This window comes from Panicum hallii, chromosome 9 (assembly GCF_002211085.1).
Source record: "Panicum hallii strain FIL2 chromosome 9, PHallii_v3.1, whole genome shotgun sequence".
NCBI classification, from domain to species: Eukaryota; Viridiplantae; Streptophyta; class Magnoliopsida; order Poales; family Poaceae; genus Panicum; species Panicum hallii.
The window spans coordinates 65,541,108-65,563,219 of NC_038050.1; the positions used below are offsets into that span (position 1 = coordinate 65,541,108).

At 49.9% G+C, this 22,112-nt stretch overlaps 2 protein-coding genes and 1 long non-coding RNA gene across 3 annotated transcripts; 1 reads left to right on the forward strand and 2 right to left on the reverse strand.

The window, feature by feature from the left end:
* The first annotated feature begins 5,498 nt into the window (after positions 1 to 5,498).
* On the forward strand, positions 5,499 to 8,983 carry LOC112877456 (E3 ubiquitin-protein ligase XB3-like). Its single transcript, XM_025941766.1, has 8 exons — positions 5,499 to 5,771; positions 5,923 to 5,982; positions 6,063 to 6,134; positions 6,244 to 6,365; positions 6,457 to 6,597; positions 6,718 to 6,825; positions 6,966 to 7,227; positions 8,173 to 8,983. The coding sequence occupies exons 1-8, from the start codon at positions 5,589 to 5,591 to the stop codon at positions 8,560 to 8,562; spliced, it is 1,338 nt and encodes a 445-aa protein (XP_025797551.1). The 5' UTR covers positions 5,499 to 5,588; the 3' UTR covers positions 8,563 to 8,983.
* A 1,865-nt stretch (positions 8,984 to 10,848) lies between these two features.
* LOC112877457 lies at positions 10,849 to 12,224 on the reverse strand. The gene is made up of 2 exons (XR_003225488.1): positions 11,797 to 12,224; positions 10,849 to 11,724 (listed from the first exon to the last, which is right to left on the reverse strand). It is a non-coding gene; the product is annotated as an uncharacterized LOC112877457 (long non-coding RNA).
* A 3,167-nt stretch (positions 12,225 to 15,391) lies between these two features.
* Positions 15,392 to 18,214, reverse strand: LOC112874093 (probable protein phosphatase 2C 31). The gene is made up of 4 exons (XM_025937263.1): positions 16,844 to 18,214; positions 16,510 to 16,623; positions 15,861 to 16,125; positions 15,392 to 15,769 (listed from the first exon to the last, which is right to left on the reverse strand). The coding sequence occupies exons 1-4, from the start codon at positions 18,212 to 18,214 to the stop codon at positions 15,654 to 15,656; spliced, it is 1,866 nt and encodes a 621-aa protein (XP_025793048.1). The 3' UTR covers positions 15,392 to 15,653.
* Positions 18,215 to 22,112: the final 3,898 nt, after the last annotated feature.

Genomic DNA, 22,112 nt, shown 5'->3' on the forward strand with positions numbered 1-22,112 from the left:
TTGCTTTTGCTCTTACTCTTTTTCTTGTGATCTCCACTCTTCTTGGAGCAATCGGATACATCAAACTTGGCGTTGTCATCTTCCTTGTGCATCTCACCTTCTTTGCCCTTGTTCTTCTCAAGACTCTTGTGTGAATCTTCTCCGGCCATGATCTCCTCGAGTTGTTAGACTCAAATTTGAGGAACCACGCTCTGATACCACTTGAAAGTACGCCTAGAGGGGGGGTGAATAGGCGATCGTTGCTTAAAACCTGCACACAAGAATTCAGTCCGAGGCTGCCTGGCGGACCGTCCGCTGGGACTGTCCGCTGGGCACTTCCAATGTCCGCTGGGACGTCTCGGGTAAGAAATGTAACCGATTGAAAACTAAAACTTGTATACAAAATCTATTTGAATAGAAATGCTCTAATACAAGTTAGGAACACTAAATGCGGAAGCAATCTAGCACAAGATAGGTATACAAGTAGATCGGGCAAGAATACTACACGGAGGTACAAAAAGCAAGTATAACAAATGTGCAAGAGATGATGTGATGTAATCAAACACAAGAGACACAAGATTTTTCACCCGAGGTTCGAATCCACTCAAGGATTCTACGTCCCCGTTGAGGAGTCCACAAAGGACCGGGTTTCTCTCAACCCTTTCCTCTCTCAAGCAACCACAAAGGTCAAACTTGAGCTTTTCACTAGCAACAAGGGTAATACAAACTTCTCAATCCAACCACACCACGAGTTGGTTGTTCTTGAGCACCTCTAACCGTCTAGGAGCCAAGCTCCAAGAGTAATAGATGTGGAAAGCGATGGAGAATGCCAAGAGATGCCCAAGAGAGGTGAATCTCTTGGGGAAAGCTTGAATCTTGCTTGGATCTTGCTCAAACTCAACCCTAGACCAAGGATTTGGAGTGGAGAAGCTAGGGTTTTACTTTGGGGAGCTTTGGAGTGCTTAGAATGTGCTTGAGGCTCAGCTTATGCAATTTTGACCGGTTGTTTTTCGTTGGGGGTCGAAGGGGTATATATAGAGCCTCTCTAAAAACTAGCCGTTAGGCTGTTTTTAGTGTCCTGGCGGACTGTCCGCCAGGCCTGGCGGACTGTCCGCCAGGAACACTCGGGTTTGCAATCTTCTGTTCAAGGCATGGGTTCCGGATTTGGTTTATTTGTGTTCTACCACATACTTTCCACATCCCCCTTGATAGTACGGTATACCTAGACTCAAGAAAATATAAAACAAAGAATTATCTTCGCTTAAACCACATTTCTTGAACCGGTACCGTTCTCCAATTTTAACGAATCGTCGGAATTGGTTCTTCTTCTTTTCTCCTTTTTGGTTTCTTTGACCCCTGCTCATTATTCTCAATTGAAACATTAGATACACATTTAGGTTGTTATAAATCACCAAAATAGGTCATTAGGCCTAGATGCACTTTCACAATCTCATATCTGCAAAATATTTTCTTGGAAGCACACGTGTATGTAATCATCATAAGATGTAGATATCTCAGTGATATGCAAGTAATTTACTGCCTAAAAGCTTGGTCTCAGGGCAAATAAATTCTTTGTAAGAACATATTACAAGTAATGTCTAGATCTCCATCACCTTATGTTCTAGTTCTAAGTTAAAGACATGTAGTATATTTTGCAGCGAATACGTCATTAATTAAGTAAAACCTAATTAAGGTAATTCTATTTGTTAAAATACAATTTACATAGTAAATTGCAAAATTAACGAGGCTGACGTATTTAAATTTTAGTCTAATAATTAGTGCATAGGAGTGAAAAAATTACTCCGCCATACAAATTCTTTTCCCTTCGCCGCTGTGGATTTATAGTCCATCGGTAGCTGTCGTGGAGAGCGAACTCTACCGCCGTAGAAGCGCTAGCGGGTGAGCATGCCAGATCGTCGTCGAGAGCCTCATGCAAGCCATCATCCTGATGCTCACAACTGGAGCGCAGCCGCGCGGGCTCTACCTCCATGATGGTGACCCTCCGTGACGGTGACAAAGCAGTTTGAGAAGTATATGAAAGCTAAAGACTTAATACAGAATTTGAAGAACCCTAGGGCCATGGTAGCTCACCAAAAGTAAGAATATATTGATTAGCGTCCAATTTGAGGCCGATTAGTCCTCAATGTCCGTTTGATGAAGATGCTACTGGTTGCTTCCGGCATCGAGGCCATGTCGAAGATGCTACTTGGCCGATTGGCCCTTGCTAGTGACTGGCCGCATTCTCTCCGATGTGTCCTCGTTACATTCTTCCTTCTTGTCTCACGGTCTTGTCGCTGCCATAGGGGCACGCGCTGGCGGATGCCGCCTCCGCAGCCATTAATGAACAATTGCGGCACGAAGGCGGACAGTTGGTTCCGGCAAGTATTTTGACGTGGTGGCCGTCGGCATCGTCATCTTCTTGTTGCTGTTCATACAAGATCAGATACCTCTATTCTTCTCCGATCGATTCCATGCAAGTGATTTGCCATGTAGGCATCCGGTGTCGCTAGTTGGTGACGAAGATGTTGGAGGGGATCACGTCGTCTTGGACGCAAGGCAGGTTGTTAACCGCTCATCGCCGGCGTCGTTGATTGCTGTGTTGTGGCCGAACTCAGAGGCTAGTAGAGCAAACAGTGCTGATAACGTGCTGAAACTACAAAGTAGAGAGTAGAATAGAATGAACAAATGATTCATTGATTGATTGAATGAATAGTATGATTATATATTTATACATGGTGAAAGTGTGTGTCCAAAAGACATATCTTTTGATATTTCAGACCACTTCGCGAAAGGTCCAGAATCTTTCGTAAAAAGTCATATCTATCTATAAAAAATGCAATCTAATTATCACTAATGAACTTAATTCTAACCAACGCGACGGCGCCGTGATCGACCCGGTGCGCGTCCGTCCTTTGGGTAGCGTGTCGTGCCGGCCAGCGGCAAGGCGATGATGCCCCGAGAGCCGAAGCGTGAGCACCAAGACCCCACGGCAGGTCGGCAGTCCAGTCGCCCACCGACACAGCTTCCGTCTCGCGGCGGGTTCCATGGCTCCTCCATACGTCTGGTGAACCGCGGCTGGTACGGAAACGGCGGCCGGGTTGTTGGGGTTTCAAGAGATCCGCCAGATCTCGCTGGGCGGCACTGTGCCCAAACCGATCGTGTCGGCAATCGTAGAGCCACAGGAGATTTCGGCACTACAAGAAGACAGAATTTGCGAGCGGCCTGAGGCTCTGAGCGCTGCCGTGCCCAGCGACTCCGCGAGACCTGAACTGAAGCCAAGCTGCCACTGCCAGCACGAGCGCGTAAGCTGCTTTCTCCAGGAGATGAAGAAGGAATGATGGCGGGACCTGGACTACTGGAGTGGAGTGTCTGCACTCTCTATGTTTTCAATAAAATGAAAAGAGTTTGCGCACTCATCAGCTGCTCAGCTGTTCAATTGCTATCCGTGGACTGTACAAGCACAACACGTCTGCAATGCAACAATAATAGGAAGCTCTCTACTTGGCAACAGCTAACAAACCGTCCCACGCCCGCACGCCACCTGTCGGACCAAAACCGGTAGCGCGAGCCCCCAATCACACACCACCGAGAGGCGTCGACGCTCTCCATCTCGATCGGAACAGTACAGCCGCCGTGCGGTGCGCCGGGCCCGAGCGACAGGAGGAAACGCCTATCCCGGCACGCACGATGCACGAACAGTGCACAAGCAGCTCTCTCGCGGCGAGGAGGACCACTACACGTACTCCGTCGGTACGTGTGACGATCCGGAAAAAATCTTTTCGCGTTCCATCAGAGCCCCCGGCACATCCCGGCCGTGCCGGTACTGCGCCGAACGGAGCAGCTCATCACCGCCGCAAACGACGGATTGAGCCGGACCCGCGCCGCGCTCACCATTCGATGCGAAAAGGTCGGGCGACGACGGCGATCTATCGTTCGATCTACAAGCTCGTTCGCCGACGAGTGATGGCGTGCGGAGACGGCAAAAAGGAAAAGAAAAAAAAACGAGCGCTGGGTGGAGGATCGCTGTCTCGCCGGGTGGGACGTTTGCATATGTGCAACGCCACGGCACATCTGACTGAAAGCGCCCGCGCACCGGCGCCGGCGGTCCGGGGCGCGCGGTTCTGTTCGGTCCGGCGATGCCATTCAGCCATTCAGGGGACGCGGCCGCGCGCTCGCTCCGCCGGCAACGCCGCATCTAGTACCCTTCCGTGTCGTGTCGAGGGCCTCGTCGATCGCCGACGACGGGTCACGGGCAGCCGCGACAGGGCGTAGGCAGGGCGCGCGGGCGAGCAAGGGCACGGAACACTAATTTTTTAGTCTTTGTACACCAATTAGAAATATTAAATACTCCATCCATTTTTATTTACATATCGTATTAGAGCTAAATTTAATCAAATTTATAAAAAATATAGCAACAACTGTCCTATACAACATATGCACTGTCAACGTATACTTTATGGTGGATTCAATAAACAAATTTGGTATTGTAAATGTTATTATTTTTCTATAAATTTGGTTAAAGTTGGTCAAATTTAACTTAGCACAAACCTAATATTATATATAAATAAAAATAGAGAAAGTATAGTCTAATTATAAAACCAATTGTATAAATGGAAGCTAATTCACGAGACGAATCCACTAAACCTAATTAATTCATGACTTAATCATGTTGTGCTACAGTAAATATGTGCTAATGATGAATTAGTTAGGCTTAATAGATTCGTCTAATAAATTAAATTTCATTTATGCAATTGATTTTATAATTAGTCTATATTTAATATCCTAATCAATGATAAAATATCTAATGTGATAGGGATTAAATTTTAATCCGACGGATGACCCCAACTCTCCCAACTCTCGTGCAAGGTGGACCAGGCGGCGCTGTAGCCGTGACCTGCAGCTCGGTGATGCAACGCAATTACGCAATCGTCGTGTTTGATGATGAGGACAGAAGAGGGGGATCGGGCACGAACCGGGCACGCCATGGATCAGCCAAGGAAAGGGTGGCGCGAGCGATCGGGATTCGGAAAGAACACGTGGATCAGTCCGTGTAGGCATCGGACGCCCAAGCAGGCAAGCGTATCTGCAGCATGGATTACGGAGCAAGAACGGGCTAGTGATGAGCTTATGGAGCACGAAGGTACTGAGGGGTATCCAAAGTACGGCGATGAACGATCAATTCCGAGTTCGTACCGGAAAGCAACACCTCCAACTCCTATAGTTTCTCACCAGACAGGTAAGACCGTATACAATTGTTTACCATATGTCCTACGATGATATTTTCCGCATCCACGACGGTGACAAACTGGAGTATTTCGAAAAATATTTTTCCATAGAAATTTCTTTTGCATTAGAAAGAAAAAAGAAGTTTATCAGGGAGAGGAAATTTTTTACTTTATTTTAGCTTACTTTTTGCTAGGCCTGGCCTACGGAAGAAGAAAACTGCTCAATCAGGGAGGGGCAAAGCCTTTAAAAACCACAGGAAAGTGCGCGCAGTATTTTAAGGAGCTCCCCACGCCCCCGTGCTCTCCCAGGACAGTCCCGTCAGCCAGTCGCCCCCTCCGCCCCTCACCTCCCGCTCGCAGGAGGCCCGGCCGCGGCCGGCGGCGATGGGGCACGGCGCCAGCTGCGGCCGCCCCAGCGAGGAGGTGGACTTCTTCGGCGCCGCGCAGTCGGGCGACCTCGGCCGCCTCGCCGCCGCCCTGCGCTCCCGCCCCACCCTGCTCAGCCGGACCACGCTCTTCGACCGCCTCTCCGCGCTCCACATCGCCGCCGCCCACGGCCACCTCCAGGTACGAGCTGCGGGGGCGGCGAACCACCAGCGCAACCTTTGCTTACCTCTTGATTTGACTCAGTCCCGCCGCGGCCACGCCCGCTCCTCTTCCCGTTTCTGGCCGCCGCGAGCGACTAACTGCGGCCATGGTGATTCCTTTCCTTCTTCAGGTGGTCTCGCTGGCATTGGACCTTTGCGTGCACCCGGACGTCGTTAACCGCCACAAACAGGTTCGCATCGCACGCCGCCGCCCCCTCCTGGTCCTCTATGTTGTTCCCGCCTGACACCTCGGGCCTTCAATTTGTCGCAGACGGCGCTGATGCTCGCGGCGATGCACGGGAAGACCGACTGCGTTCGGCGGCTGCTCGATGCCGGTGCCAATGTGAGCCTCACGAACACCGTATTGGCGGCTGCAACTTGCAGTTGCTGGCCACGGAGTCAGACTACTGAATGGTGGTTTTCTTCCCTACCTCATCTTTTTGGGTGTGCAGATCGTGATGTTCGATTCGTCGCACGGTCGGACGTGCCTGCACTACGCGGCGTACTACGGCCACGCGGACTGCCTCCGGACCATCCTCTCGGCGGCCAAGTCCGCGCCGGTGTCGGAATCCTGGTTGGCCTTCGTCGCCCCGTAGACACCACCGTCTCGCCGCCGCTCTCCTTTGGTGCTCCTCGCTAATCTGTGCTCAGCCGTGGAGATGCAGGGGGTTCGCGCGCTTCGTGAACGTGCGGGACGACGCCGGGGCGACGCCGCTGCACCTCGCGGCGAGGCAGGGCTGGCGGCGCTGCGTCCACGTCCTGCTCGAGAACGGTGCCATCGTGTCAGCCTCCAGTGGCGCCTTCGGGTCGGGATTCTTCCTCCTCCTCTCTTGTCAAACGACGCATTTTTATGTGAAAAGAGAAAAAAAATCGCACCTTTTGAGGAAACTTTGTCATGTATTTGACCTGAGCGCGCGCTCCTGCAGATTCCCCGGGAGCACGCCGCTGCATTTGGCCGCGCGCGGCGGCAACCTGGACTGCGTCCGGCAGCTCCTCTCCTGGGGCGCCGACCGCCTCCAGCGAGACTCCGTCGGGTGAGCGAGCAATTGGTTCATGCCGTCCCAAATGCCGATGCAGTGTTGCCTTCAGAGTTCGGCAGTAAACCTGGGGGCACCTGCGTTCGTCAGTCCGTTCCGCGCCGTACTGATGCGGTGGGTTGATTCTGCCTCTGCAGGAGAATTCCGTATGAGGTCGCCGTGAAGCGAGGGCACGTCGCGTGCGCGGCGCTGCTGAACCCGTCGTCCGCCGAGCCCCTGGTGTGGCCGTCCGCGCTCAAGTTCATCAGCGAGCTCGAGCCCAACGCCAAGTCCCTGCTCGAAGCGGCTCTGATGGAGGCCAACAGGGAGAGGGAGAGGAGGATCCTGAAGGGGACCAAGAATGCACTGCCGTCGCCATCTCATTCCGACGACGGTGCTCATGACGCCGCCATAGCTGAGGTAAATTCCATTGCAAGCTGCATACAAATAGTATCTCTTTTTGGTGCGGGGTTCCTCATGGCATCCTATCTTGGAATGATGACTCGAGTAGCTTCCTTACGGTTTGCCGGTATGATCACGAATCGCTGAACATAGTCAAACCTTAAGTGTCACCTGCACGCTTTAGAGTTTCAACGCAGTCACTTGCTCCAAAACGTACTGGCACTGTAAACAAGCACCCGTCTTGGGGGGTGTTCGTTTCCTCCCCTCTAAATTTTAGACCCATCACATCAAAGAGAATCTTATCATTTAGAAGTATTAAATAAAATCTTTTTATAAATTTTTTTGATAGATGGGTGTTAATTCGCGAGACAAATTTAATGAGCCTAAATAATCCATAATTTGCCACAGTGATGCTACAGTAATCATCCACTAATCATGGATTAATATACCTCATTAGATTCGTCTCGCGAATTAGACCTGGGGTTCTGCAATTAGTTTTGTAATTAGACTTTATTTAATACTTCTAAATGACAAGATTCTCTTTGATGTGACCCCTCTAAAATTTAGAGGCAGGGAAACGAACATACCCTTGATCCGAGAGGGACAAGTGACATCTTGAGAAGTGTTAAAGATCAGTATACTAGGACGCTTAACCAGCGGGTGTCAGCGTGATGGCTACTGCTACTGGCTTTTGGGCACTATTTTAACACCGTGCTTATCGGTAATGCCAAGCCCGGCACATGTCTGTCAAACAGCGGGCAGCAATGTGCGCATCCACTTGCTCGATCGACTGGCCCGTTGCTCATCTGAGCAACCGCGCCAATCCATATGAGCTCGGCATTATTCAAACCACCTCTATCCAGATCAATGTACGATCACACATGGTCGATCTGGCCTGCGTTCCCCATGGCGCGCATCTTGTTCAGACTGATAGCCAAGGGCGGCGTGCCCTTGTTTGTGCAGGCTAGCGACGCGGAGGTGTGCAGCATCTGCTTCGAGCAGGCGTGCAGCATCGAGGTCCGGGAGTGCGGGCACCAGATGTGCGCGGCGTGCACGCTGGCGCTGTGCTGCCACGCCAAGCCCAACCCGGCGACGCAGTCCCAGCCGCTGCCGACCTGCCCGTTCTGCCGCGGCGGCATCGCGCGGCTGGTGGTAGCGACGCGGGCGCGGGCCGGCGACGAGGAGGAGGGGAGCAGGCTGGAGTCGCCCAGGCACCGGCGGGCGCGCCGGTCCATGAACCTCAGCGGCGACGCGGGCAGCACCAGCAGCCTCATGGGCAGCATCGCCTCGTCCATCGGCAAGATGGGCCGCCGGCGAACGGACAGCAGCGAGCAGGTCGACGACAAGCCGTAGCAAAGCGTTCTTTGCTCCGCCCCCGGCGTCCATCCATTCAGATCAAACCAGTGCATATACGATCATCATCACCATCATCATCCTCGCCGCTGCCATCGATCACGGAACGAACAAGCCGCTGTTTTTGTAGATTATTTTTTGGCAAATGAGTTATTCCCCTGTGTAGATTCATTCAAGCGATCCAGCGCTGTAGATCCGATCATCATCCGAATAAGCAGCCAGTCCAGTCCGTCCGTCCTTGCCTGGCAGCCCCCATGCGGCCTTGCCTCCTCCGTTGGAGTTCTTGAAACGCTGCTGTACATGTCCGATTCGCAGAGATCTGGCCCGGTCTGATGATGGGAACCCCGGTACAGATCCATGTGACCGATTCATATGATTGCCCGAATGGGGCTGCGCCGCTCCGGGCCGGCCAGTTGCTGCACTCAGAATTTGTCCCAATCTCGCCAAGATCTTGCCTCCGGCTCTGAATTCTGATCTGGGGAGTGTGCCTGGCTGAGTGGGGTGGTGGCGATTGGGCTTTGGATCCCCTGAACAATGGTGGATGGGGAACTGGGGACATGGATCGCCGCAAGTTTCCTCTTGGATCGGACCAACTGCATCTTTTTTATAGTAATCTTGATAAATGATTTTGTGAGAGGGAGGGAGATTGGATTGGACCAACTACTGCTGAAAGCTGAATGAGATGGGGAGGGGGCAACTGCTGCCACTGGTTGACGTCATGGCTTGTCTGGCCCCAGTCAGCTGCTGTTAATACTGGCTGCTGACCGCCTGTTGACTTGTTGGACCAACTCTGCAGTTCCAGGACCAGCCCTTGAAAGTTTGTTTAGGCAAAAATACTATTAATTAGAAACTTATAGGTTTTGCACCACAAGAACTGGAGAAGTAAAACTATGAAGCGTGTTCCCTCCTTGGCATTGTAAAAACGCATGAGCCTCATATTCAGTCATTCAGACAGCTCGCTGGGCATTTTCCAGCACCTGAGACTGAGAGTATAACTGTATGAGCATCTCAGCATCTGCATTGCAAGTGCAAACCCTGTGTCGCAGCTCAACAAGAGAGCATCCGGAAGGAAGAAACACAGTGGATAAACCTGTGGAAGTTTTTAGTAGGAATACATGAGCTGACAGAGAACAAGACGACCTTTCCCAGAAAACGAGGAGAGGCGACATGACATCACTTGGTCAGGAACGCTAGCATAACACTTCCGAGCCTGGAAATGTGACGATGTCAGCGTCCTGGTATACGTAGAAAGAAAAGAAAGGCACAGCGCACTGCAGGTCTGCAGCAGCGTCTGGCCTGCCTGCCTGCCTGCCTGACCATGGCGAGGGCGTAAAGACGCCGCGGACGGATTCCTTCCTTCCTGCCCTCGTCTTCGTCTCGGTCTCTTGAACCCCGAGCCTTGATCGAACCGAAACCAAACCCATGCCGAGAGCTCCATGATCCATGGCGGAGGCAGGATGCTGAACCGCACGAAGACAAGGCGGATCGTGTTATGTATGTATGGCGTGCAAGAGGGTGCCGCGCCTGCTGTCTCCAGAAGCAGGGGAAACGAACGGATGCGCCGACACAGTGCTGGGAGCTGTAGCTCAGTAGATCGAACAGTGGCTGTATTTTCTGCATTTTGTAAGGTCTACGTCTGACCACACAAAACAATTCATCACCGGTGAAAAAGGATCGGCACGAGTTTGGCCTCTATGCAACCGCTGAAAGTCCACCTGTTGCTGTCCCCATCCCAGACGATCCCAGAGCAAAAGAGATGGAGGCAGTAGGTAACAATGCGCCTTCGATCGACACCATGGTATGCAACGGACAAGCGGCTTGATATACAATCGACATGCAGAGAAGTCCAGCGCTGCGCTATGCACCAGGAATGGCCATCTACAATATCACTGGTTCTCTTTCTCCCTGTCAGCACGGGCGCATGGCACGTGGTAGTGCAAGTACAATGAAAGGGAGGAGCCACAGGATAAGCTAAAAATCTCGGGAAAGCTTGCCCAAGTTGTTCTACTAAAAGTGATAAGACCAGCCATCACAATATAACTCGCAGCGCCCGTACCTGCCATGGGATGGCTCAAGGCTCCCTGCTGCGCAGGTGTTGCTCACAACCACTCAGAGGAACAAGCATTAGCAGATGTGGTGGTAGGGGAATTAGAGGCGGAAGGTAGTAATTGAGGAGCAGATGACAAGATTGATGGCGTGGTCACTCGGGTTGGAAAACCTGGAAGGAAGAACGAATATTTCAGGAGAAATTTTGCTATTTGATATTGAATTCGCACGTCTTACTTGTTTTAACGCTCAATTCGCAAGACTTTTGAAATATAACACTGAGCACGTAAATTCTTTCGATTTGAGGGTTTTCTACTCTTTTCTCCTTTCAATTCCTTTTCTTTTTCCTTTTCATTTTCTAGGGCCAGTGAATGGACAGCAATACTCCTACCTTATCATCTACACCGATTGGACAGGAAGGCCCGACCGTTCTTCTCCGACGCCGGCTGCTCGAGCAGCACTCCAGGCTGCGGACCACCACGCGCCCAAATGCGCCGCGGCCGAGCATGCCTGAAAGTTGCAGCGCCGCCGCATCCTCTCCGCTAGCCGCGTCCACCTGGAGCTAGCCTCGCACAGGGTATCAAGCACCCCAGCTACCTCGAGCGGGCACTGCAGGGAGCGAGGGCCGTCGGTATCTTCGGCCTCGTGATTGGTAGCCTAATCTGTGTCGACGACCGCGCCAGTCTGTGCTCCCCTCGGCTCTCGTTGCAGCTCCATTGCTTGAGTGCCCAATCCGATGGTGGACAAGCAGCCGCAAACATGTCCCGCCGATGAGCACCTACAACTTCAGCACAGCGCGAGGCCGAGCAACAACAGCAGAGCGCTACGAGTCAACGATAAGTCGCCGAGCCTCCGAGCAGCCGTGCGTAGCATTGCCGATTGGGGCATCTGATTCCAAATCCACCATCTGTGTTGACTCTTGCCCCCGGCGCCGTCCACAACTGCGTTAAGGACGCAGCTCGCGCAGCACCCGCAACCGGCCACCCCTAGGTGCCGTACATAGCTTTAGCGTGAGCTCGAGCTCGCTATTGAGCTGTCGCCTGTCCGCCGCCGGCAGCGAGGAGTTTCGCCACTTCCAGCGAGTTTCCGGTGAGTTTGCTTGGGCGGTTTCAGTTCCTGCAAAGGGCAAATTAGGCCTAGAAAATGGAAAGAAAATAAGTGAAATAGAGAAAAGGAGAGGAAAATTACTGAATGGAAAGAATTCGCACGCTCAGTGTCATATTTTAAAAGGCTTGCAAATTGAGTATTTAAAAAAAGCGAGGCGTGCGAACGCATGATTGCAGCCTGCTGGTAACGTGGCGGTCGGAGGAGGAGAACTGGAACTGTAGGAGACGTAAAATGGCGGAGTGAATTCAGATGATGGGACCAGAGTCACCGCGCCCGACACTAGGGCCGCCCGCCCGGCATCTTCCTCTCCCTTGCGTCGCGTGACTCTGTCCAAGCACTAGCGGAAAAGGACTTTGGAGAAGTGCGTCCTGTGGCAAGTGTCGTGTGTAGCCTATGGGGTATTGTGACTGGTCGTTGCGGGCTCCAGTGCCCGTAGTATCACGCGAAGAAGCTTTGCTTGCCTTGTAGGAGGCGGACAGGCCGTTCGCTGGAAGCGGAGCCTATCGAAGCGTCGATGCATCTGATGCAGTACCAGCACTGGTAGTGAGACGGGCTTAATTTTGTAGTGCAATCTCAGCCCACTTTCACGTCCGGCCCGGGATGGCGGATGATGGATGATGGACAATGGACCAGGCAGAAGAAAAAGGAAGAGGCCGACTGACAACAGTCGAGGAATATACGTCCCAGGCCTAAGTTCCTGGCCCACCCGTATATTCAGCTTGGCAGCCTGCTGGACTCGAGAATTAATTTTTTTCGTGGGAATTCATTTTACAACACCAACACCAAATGGTAACTCCAACGCCTGGACACACAAATTGTGGTGACCATAATCGATCAACCTGCGATCACCAATTCGGCATCTTCACCCCATCAAAGCCCCAACAATCTGGAGGCCATAGTCGGGTGCTATTAGGCGCAACGCGCGTGACTGGAGTTCGACGTATCGTAGAAGTGGGTTGGCGCAAGAGCAGGTTGTTTGTTGGGCCGATATTTCGATGGCCCATGTTGATTCTTTGCGATCGCCTGAAGCAGGAGCGAGACGAACTGCGGGAGAACTATTCTTTTCCGTGCGTACCCTGTGAAACTTTTCTTTTTTTTTTTATTTTTTTCACCCATTCGATAGCAAAAATGATACAAGGTTAAAGTTCGAACACCATAATTCAAATTCCGAATCTACCAGCGCGCAAGTACTAGTCCGTTGTGCGAATATATGTTTTTTATTCCGCGTCTTTTAAATTTTTTGATTATTTCAATTACAAGATTGAATAAATAGAATTGAACCGAGAACAAATGAAACCACAGTACATAATTAATTCATGAATGCACAAGAAAGACTCCAGTGGATTAGACTAAATAGGTTCAGCAACCACTACATATAGAATGATGATTTTTTTTGGTTGAAACCTTAGAGCAAGTTTGATTCACAGTTGCTAAGTTTAAATTTTATCTTGGACGAAATAGTATTGTAGTACAATCTTCAAAAAGGCAATCCGTGGGACTTTATTACCGTGTGCAACAAAATATTTGTTTACTCGGAACAAAAGAAAATTTGTTTGATACAGATAAATGTAGTTGTTATCTTCGAACATATTTTGAACAGTAGAAGAATAAAAAGAAATAAAAAATGTTTAATACAAACAAATGTATATTCGTTAATTTTGAACACTTGAGGAACTAAATGAGAAATATTTATCCCTGTGTAACAAAATGTTAGCAATATAGAAAAACTTAAAAAAATTGTTTAATCGCAAACAAATCAACTTTTGTTGCCATGGAACAAAAAATCTATTTACTTGGAACAAAATGAGTACCTTTTCTTGAATAAAAATTTGAACACTATATGAAACAAAAATTAATATTAGTTTCAAAGGAACAAATACTTTACAAACAATCATGATTTGTTAAATAGGGACAAACAAACCGTTGAGGAACAAAAATTTAGTTTTGTTTATGATAAATTTAAAATAATATTGGTTTGGAACAAAAAAATATTTGTTTACTAGAGACAAATATTTTAGAAATAGAAAAAAATAAAATAAATAAAATAAAAAATGAGAAAGAGAAAAGTAAATTGGAAACGTACCAAACATGTGCTGCAAACGCTCACGTCATCATGAAAGTCGAAGCAGTCGGGACGCACATGCGCAGCTAATTAGATGACGTGGGCTGGAAAGAATAAATGAGCCTGAAAATATATCACATCTCACACGTACGGAGCCTTCTATGCGTCTGGTCTGGAAAAGCTTCTGCGATAGAATGGATCGCACCCGCGCGAGCGACCGTTTACATTAACGGCCAATAGTCCCCGTAGGCCTTGCGTCCCAAGCACACTCCGTAGGCCCTCTATAAAAAAAAACAAATCCTTACTTGGAACATAAGGATTCTAAATAAAAAAAATACACATCTCATGTAAAAGAAAGTGCACCACGAGCTTAAGATAAACCAGTGACGTTGACTGCAAAAAGGAAGGCCAAAAAAAAAATCATATTGCTGAAAGGCCAATGATACCGTTAGCACAACACACGCAGACAGACATGGGTCACGTCTCGATGCAGCGCCGGGGCAAGTTCACTTACTTTTTATTTTTATCGCCCACTTGCGCCAGATGATACGGGCGATTGCGTCCTAGGCTGTCAACTAGGCGTGTGCGAGGGTTGACCTACCCAACGAGGCATAAAACTATGCTCCTCCTCCGGCGGGGAGACCTCGGAAGTTAAGGCTTCCGAAGGCATCGAGCTCTCCACTTGGACCAACGAATTCAAACCGGATAAATCAACGCAGATTCTTTTCATATCTCTTTGATTTCTTATACGGCCCCCATTGACATGGTATTGTCGGTTTTCCAGGCATGGAGTTGGGAATCTGTCCACCAGATGTCCCTTGATCACCACCTTGTTACTTGTGCTCTCCTTTGGTCTTCCTTACAATATAAGTTATGGTTTAAAATATAAGTACCCTCTTTGATTTTAAAATGAAAGGCGCGATATGGTCTTTAACTTCTGTCATACTGGTAGTATTATCCAGCACAATGAGATCGTGATCTCGAAAAACTGATCTGGAAAAAGAAAATGAATCAAACTATATACTAATTTTGCGCAAGAAAGTTAAGACAATTTTCAGGCTAGTAGAAATGGGACATGCCCTAGTTGAAACAATCCAATTCGCTCTGATAACAGCGGCAAAACTTGGGGAGAAGTATCTTCTCCAGTTCGAGGGACTACGATTTATTCGCCAGTCGAACTCGTTGTTATTTTAACATGTGATCTTTCCAGCGATGAATTGTAATTTCGCCTCCAAACAGTGTGATTGTGATAGCATTTTAACACAGTCGAATTGAACTACGATGAATCATTGGGGATATTTTAATCTATCATTTGCGAAAGCCACGGACCGAAGATACCTTTGATGGGCGCTGTTAGCCGGTGACGTTGGCTGCAGCCTGCATCAGACAACGATGTTCAGTCGCATTGTGTTTTTTCTTTCTCCGGAAGAAATGGAAAACCTAAGGTAACCATGATGATCCATCCTCTGTGTTGTATGGCCTGATGTCAGCGATCCGAATGCAGGGCAGTGTTGCTCCAGGTGTGCTGGAACGTGCCGATTCAGTGTTTCTACTGTTACTTGCTTCGGATAGATAGACACATCATTTCTTATTTAATATACTACTATTTCCCTTTCTTCTTCTTTTTTCGATCGCAATGATGCGAAAGCCCTAATTACATACTAGATACTAGTACATTTTTTTCCCTTTGATTCCTTTGGCGATTACTTAAGCCTAGCTACTAGAGTTCCTCCTGCCTAACTATGTACAACAGTTTCGGCAAGAGTGAACATTGTTCTAGTAAGTAAGGTGAAAACAGGTAGCCGAACGGGGGTTCATGGCAGCACGGTCGACCATGACCACATCCATCTCTTCTTCTCTGAACTCCATCCAGATCCTAGACGGACGATCTCCAGATCCTCCCCTCGAAGGAGATGACGATGATGGACACGTCGTCATGGTAGTGCCTCCTCGCGCCGTGCGGGATGTCCAGCAGCTCGTGCAACGCCATGCCTGCAATGAAAAAAGATCCAAGAGAACCATGTCAAGGTCTCAAGAAGCCGGTTTGATCGTGCTGCGCTGTGGACACGGCTGCGTTGCTCACCGGCTTTCCTCGCGGCGCGGATCACGAGCTCGCCGACGAGGTGCTGCGCGGGGTCGCCGTCGGGCTGCGCGGCGGTGAACGCCTCCACCTGGTCGACCACCTCCTTGTTGGTGAAGTACTGGTAGAGGCCGTCGGATGACAGCACCAGGAACTTGTCCTGCGCGCTGATGCGGTGGTGGCACAGCGCCGGTGTGCAGCTGACGTATGGGTCCGTGCCCACGTAATTGACCTTGAAGGCTTCCAGAAGCCTGCTGTTCCACTTGGGCTGCCAGAGAAAAATGGCCACAGAAGCATCAATTTTTTTTCTTCAGTTTTGCAGATTGAGATTTGAGCGAAATCTGATGATTTAAGACGACATTGCAGCGTGGAATTAGAAGCTACTCCTCCACTGAGCTACTGTTGACAGCCACTACTCTGCCATGATTTGGGGGGCCTAGGAACAGAATCATTCGGGAACACCCACATGATTGGTTACTCGCAGTTCTAGTCCTGGACAGTGATAGAACGACGCAGAGAGCATGTTCAGAAGAACTGCACATCTTAAACGCTGCGCAGAAGAATTTCCACCAACTGCAGGGGACTGTCCGACAACAGAAAATGTACTTGGGGTTGGGCATGCGCGCTGAGAACGAAGCAGAACCGAAGTTACCTGCTTCAGGTAGCCGACTCCAAATGCCCTAGTGACGTTGATCTTCCCCTTCACACGGCCATTGACGATGGCGTTCCGGTCATTCAGATGCTGGCCCTTGATCCTCCTCACCTCCTGCATCGACCAAAATTCCAAAACTCAATTGACACACAGGTTTCGTCATTGTCTTATCATGCCTGCTCCTTTCAGTACAGTTTTTCCAGTTGTCAAAAGTTGTTGTTTTTTTTTAAAAAATGAGATGACAAGAACATACGACGATGAATTCCTGTTCCAAATCAGTCATGATTCGACATCTGAATAAGAGAACAGAGTAAGGGAAGAACGGAACCCGTACCTCCTCGACCGCCGTGCTGTGCTCGGGGGTGAGCTGCACGGCCTGCAGGCCTTCCATGTCGTGCGCCTCCAGCTCGCGCATGATCTCGGCCTTGAACTGCTGCAGGTCCTGCGACGCCTTGCCGAGGACGTTCTTGAGGTCGGGCTCCGGCCGCCGCGCCAGCACCGCGCGGCTGTCCCCGACGTTCATCACGTACACGTCCGTGCCCTTCATCAGCATCACCAGCACGCACGACCCCATCAGGCCCAGCTCCGGGCTCTCGTCCGCGCGCTCCTCCGCCGCTGCGAAGAACGCGTCCTCCGTCTTCTTCAGCGCCCGCGTCAGCGCCCTCAGGACGTCGCGGTGCATTGCCGCGGCGTTGCTGCCTGGCATGGGCCCTTCCGTTCGCCTCCGCTTAGCCTCCGCGCCTTCGCCGTTCGCCTGCGCGAAACAGGGGCGTTCGGCATTGCCTGGAGCCGGCTCTTGGTAACTGGACCTGCCGTCGTCGCCGACTTGGATGTCGTCCCAGAGCACGCCCTTGAGCTCGCTGTGCACGGCGACGTAGAGGTTGGCGAAGAGGTAATCGGTTGCGTCGGGGCCATTAAAGCCGTCGTAAATCCCGACGAACACCCAGCCGTGCTCCTCGGACACCGCGACATGGAACCGGTCCTCGCCGGCCATGCCCTGAGCCCACTCCACACTGCCGTTCGGCGGCGAGCGGTAGTCCCCATCGCTGCAGGAGACCTTTATCGGATCAGCAGGTTCCGGTGGCCGGCGGCTATTGCGCGGCGACCCGAACCGGAGCTTGGAGGCGGTCCTCGCCAAGAACCGTAGCAGCGATCCGTCATCACGGCGGCGGGAGCGCGCGGCGCGGCGCTCGGCGACGAGCTTTGAGACGCTTGATTGTTGCCTCACGGACGACGAGATGGACAAGGAGCGGTCAAGCGGGCCTGACATGAATGGCCGGCCCGATGGTGGGCCGGAGATGGTGGACGCCGAGCCGGATGTCTCGGAGAAACGGCCGGACGTGAACTGGACCGGCCCGGACATGGATAGCCTAGGCGGCGCGGGTTGGAGCGGCGCCGCGGCGAAGGACCGCGAGCTCTCGAAGGTGCACGCGGTCGTCGGCGGCCACGTCAGCTCGTTGAACAGGTGGAACGACGGCATAGACGCGGACGTCGCCAGATTGGCGCTGATGGCGGCGCCGGACAGAGAGAAGAACGACGGCTCCGACGACATCGCGGCTGCCGTCGGTGGCTGGTCGAAGCCGGCGCCCGATGGCATGTAGGTGAAGGAGTGGCCTTGGCTGTCGTCGGGAAGCGGGTCCGACGCGACGGCGGCCGCGTAGGGGTCGCCAGAGAAGCATGGGTTCTTGGTGATGCCATTGCCCATTTTGTTTTCTTGGGCTTTGGATTTTGGGGATCGGCGGAGTGGAGGGGATGGATGAGTTGACCTTTTGGGAAAGGGAGGGTAGGGGAGAGGGCGGTTTTTTTTATGGGAGTTGACTATAGTTGGAGTCGAGTGATGCCACAAGGGGCAGGCCCACTTTTGAGTGAATGGTGGCGCTCTTGCTTGGGGTACCCTACGGTATCCATATTATTTTGATATCACACCATGGTTTCTCAAGTAATGGTTTCCATCTCTCATGGAAGAGGTTTCTAGGCTATCAAAGGTTTTAGAATCGATTGAAGACACTTCAGTTTCACAATATTTTCCGATTCTTGTGGAAGTATTTCTAAGGAACTGCTATCTCTGGGATGGATCGAAAAGGCCTTAGGCCCCGCTTTATATAGGTGATCGGAGGGGCAAGGGCAAGGGGAGGGAAGGTAGTTGTAAGTATAGTGGTATCTAGAAAAATCTTTCACATTAAATGTATCATGAGATACAAATCTTATTATATGTTGAAGATATGATAACGAGCGGTACACTTATGTCTCAGCTCAGGCCTGCAAGCACATCCATGTAACTCTTAGGAACGTAGCATGAGGCAAAGTAGGTTAGAAGTTGCACGTTTACCTTGGACTACTAATACTTAATACGTTTCATGCTTTAGCCTGGGTAGAATCACGGCAAGTTGCATCAATGCCAATGATATAACATATATTGTGACCAATATTACAACATCATCCTTAATATGTGGACTGCCTCAAATTGTTGGACAAATAAGGCATCATCTTGCGCTCCAATATTAACAACATCAAGCTAGTTGCCTTTTAAATATCAGCCGTTATCGTATATTGCTAAAATGGCTATCATGGAGGAGGGCTCTTGCGCTCCGATATTATCAAGTAACTGCATTTTTGTGGTGAGTAACGTATAGTTCACGATATCAGTATAGCTAAGTCCAAAGTAATATATACGTACAAATTTACCGAGAGATGCAATGTAACTATTCTTGAAGACATGATGACGATCGATGCACTCATGTCCAGGCGCAGGCATATCCATGTGACTCTTACTATCTTAGTACGCGACAAAGTAGGTTGGAAGATAGGTCAAAAATTGAGCGGTGGACGGTTATCGTGGAAGGTTAATACGTATATACAAATGTTATTATTCTTGAAGATACGATGATGACCGATGCACTCATATCCAGGTGCAGGCACATTGATCTGACTCTTACTACTTAGTACGCGATAAATTAGGTTGGAAGACAGGTCATAATTGAGCGGTGGTGGATGATTACCCTAAAAGGTTAATAGTTAATAAGTTAACAGGAGATACGCCTCATAGTCTACTTACTTAATATGTTTTACAATTTACATCTTGCACGGATAGAATGACAAGCAATGCGCAATGCATTAGCCAATGTGGAACCTCGCAATTACATGCTGCGATGTCAATGAGATGGCATATAATGCATACAATATTACCACATTGTCCTTAGTATGTAGAGTGTCGGGGAAAAGAGGTGTCTTGCTCTATAGTATTATCAAGTAAAAGCATTCTATGGTAAGCAATGAACAATTCACGCAATCAATATAGTGGTATCTGAAATAATGTGTATATTTAAATTTATCAGGCTATGCAAATGTTATTATATATTGAAGATGCGACGATGGTCGATGCATTATTGTCTAGGCACACATCGGTAGACTTGTCTATTTAAATCTTAGAAACTTAGTCTTCGAAAGGACGTAAAATAGGTAAAAGACAAACCTTGATGGTTAACATGAAACCATATAGGGTAACCTTGATGGTGAGCGGTTACCCTAGATGGTTAACATTAAACATGCCATCAGATTATTATGATATATATTTTTAATATACTACACAAATATAATTATAAGCAACACATTATTAGCAGGTCTATAATCTGGTAGGTTGGAAGAATGTCTATTTCTAGGTCATTCTCGATATGTGGAGCAATCCTTCTTATGTTAAGAGCATCCGTCCTCGTGTCTAAACAAGACACCGCTTGCAGTCTAGTATTAACAATAGCAAAGTAAGTGTGTTATTATGATCAACCATTATGGTATATTGTTAAAATGGCTAACCAGATAGGGGTGGAAGATCTTGCTCTCTAGTATTATCAAGTAACCATATCCATGGTAACTTACAATTCACACATTAGTATAACAATGTCCAAAGAAATTTATCAAGAGATGTAATGTTACCATATCTTGAAGATATGACAATTAATGACACACTCATGTATATGTATCTGAATTATAATTTAATGTAACAGCATTCATAGGACATTTATGCTTAATATTGAGATATATAGATTTTCTATATCTTGGAGATATAGATATGCAAAAGGTAAATAAATTGAATATTGAGATATACAGATCCTTTTTTATATCTTGGAGATACGGAGACAAGCGACACATCACACCAGCTAGGAATGATAAGTCATAAGTTCGTCTGTGAGTAAGAGATATGCCATCTGGCCTACCTAATTTAATAGGTGACAATTATTTTATAGCATATTTGACTATTATAAGATATATATATATTTGTTCATGTATTACACGGATGTAGTGATGAGCAATACATCCGCCAGCACGCGATCTCGTTGGCAGTTGCGCGATGTCAATGAGATGAAGACGACACACAATATTTTAGTGTCCCTAACTTTGTAAACCAACATATCATTATCACTGTATCTTTGAGATGTGAAGTGTCTCTTCTCGTTGTCTTGGTAAATTGGGCACCACCTTAGTCCCAGCATTAGCTGGAGGCTACAATTGTAGATCGGAGATACGAAATATGTCTGCAAGGGTTCCTCTTGTGGATCCATATCTTGGTACCCGTAGCAAATCAATGCGGCTAATAGCCCTGATTTGAATTTTCATTGGTGGCATGACCAACCAAACCAACTTGCCGCTACATAAGCAGAGGACTATCTAGAACTACTCCCCTCATTCAAAACAATATAGGCCCGTCATCATCGGCCAGCCTGAAACGTACCGATGCTTAGAGCACACTTAGATGAACGTATTAAGTAAAACCTCTTGGATAAGCACGCGTTGCCCGAAACACGACTAGAAAATCCCCGGAAAAGTCTGCCAGGGGATGGGTTGTCCGGCCGATCTGAGGCCCAAGGGTATGCCCAAGACAGCCAAACACGCGCCGTATCACCACGCTCGCGTCGCACGTGCGGTGATCGTGTGGAGATAGAGGTAGAGATGCGATCCTGGGGCTGTTACGGCGGCTACAGCGTAGAGATGCGGTGATGATCGCGTCGAGGAGATAGAGATGTGATCCTGGACGGGCTGTTACGGCTATGGCCTGCGCGGCGCGGTCAGGAGACGGCTGGGGCGCGGGCGGATGGGCCGAGGAGGAGGACAACCTGGGGGTTCGGCGCGGCGCGGGACGGAGGTCAAACCCAACGAGGCCGCGGTGACGCGCTAGAGTCCGTGCGCGCGCAGGCCGGGGGAGACGTGCCGACGAAACTGCCAGCGGCTACAGGTGACGCCGCCGACGTCGTCTGGTCGGGTCTCGCGCAGTCCGCGCTCGAGGGAGACTTGGTGCGGAGGACTGCGCCGCCCACACACGCACGCACACAGAGCGGCCAGCGGCGGCCGCCCACGCCGTTGCCAGATGGCCCGGCGGCCAGCGCCCCAGGTGACACTCCCCGCCGCGTGACGCCGCGGTCCGCGCGGGCGCGCGCGCAGCCCGTGCCGGGCGGGCCACCGCCCACCTGGCGGCGCGCCGCGCAGGCGTGGTTTTGGATTCCATTTTGTAACGGCCATCTGTCACGACGACGACTCCCCTGCTCTGCCGTCCGTGGGGTGCACATGGGCCGATTGCTCCATGTCAGCCCGTGGGCAAAGGCTACCCGGTC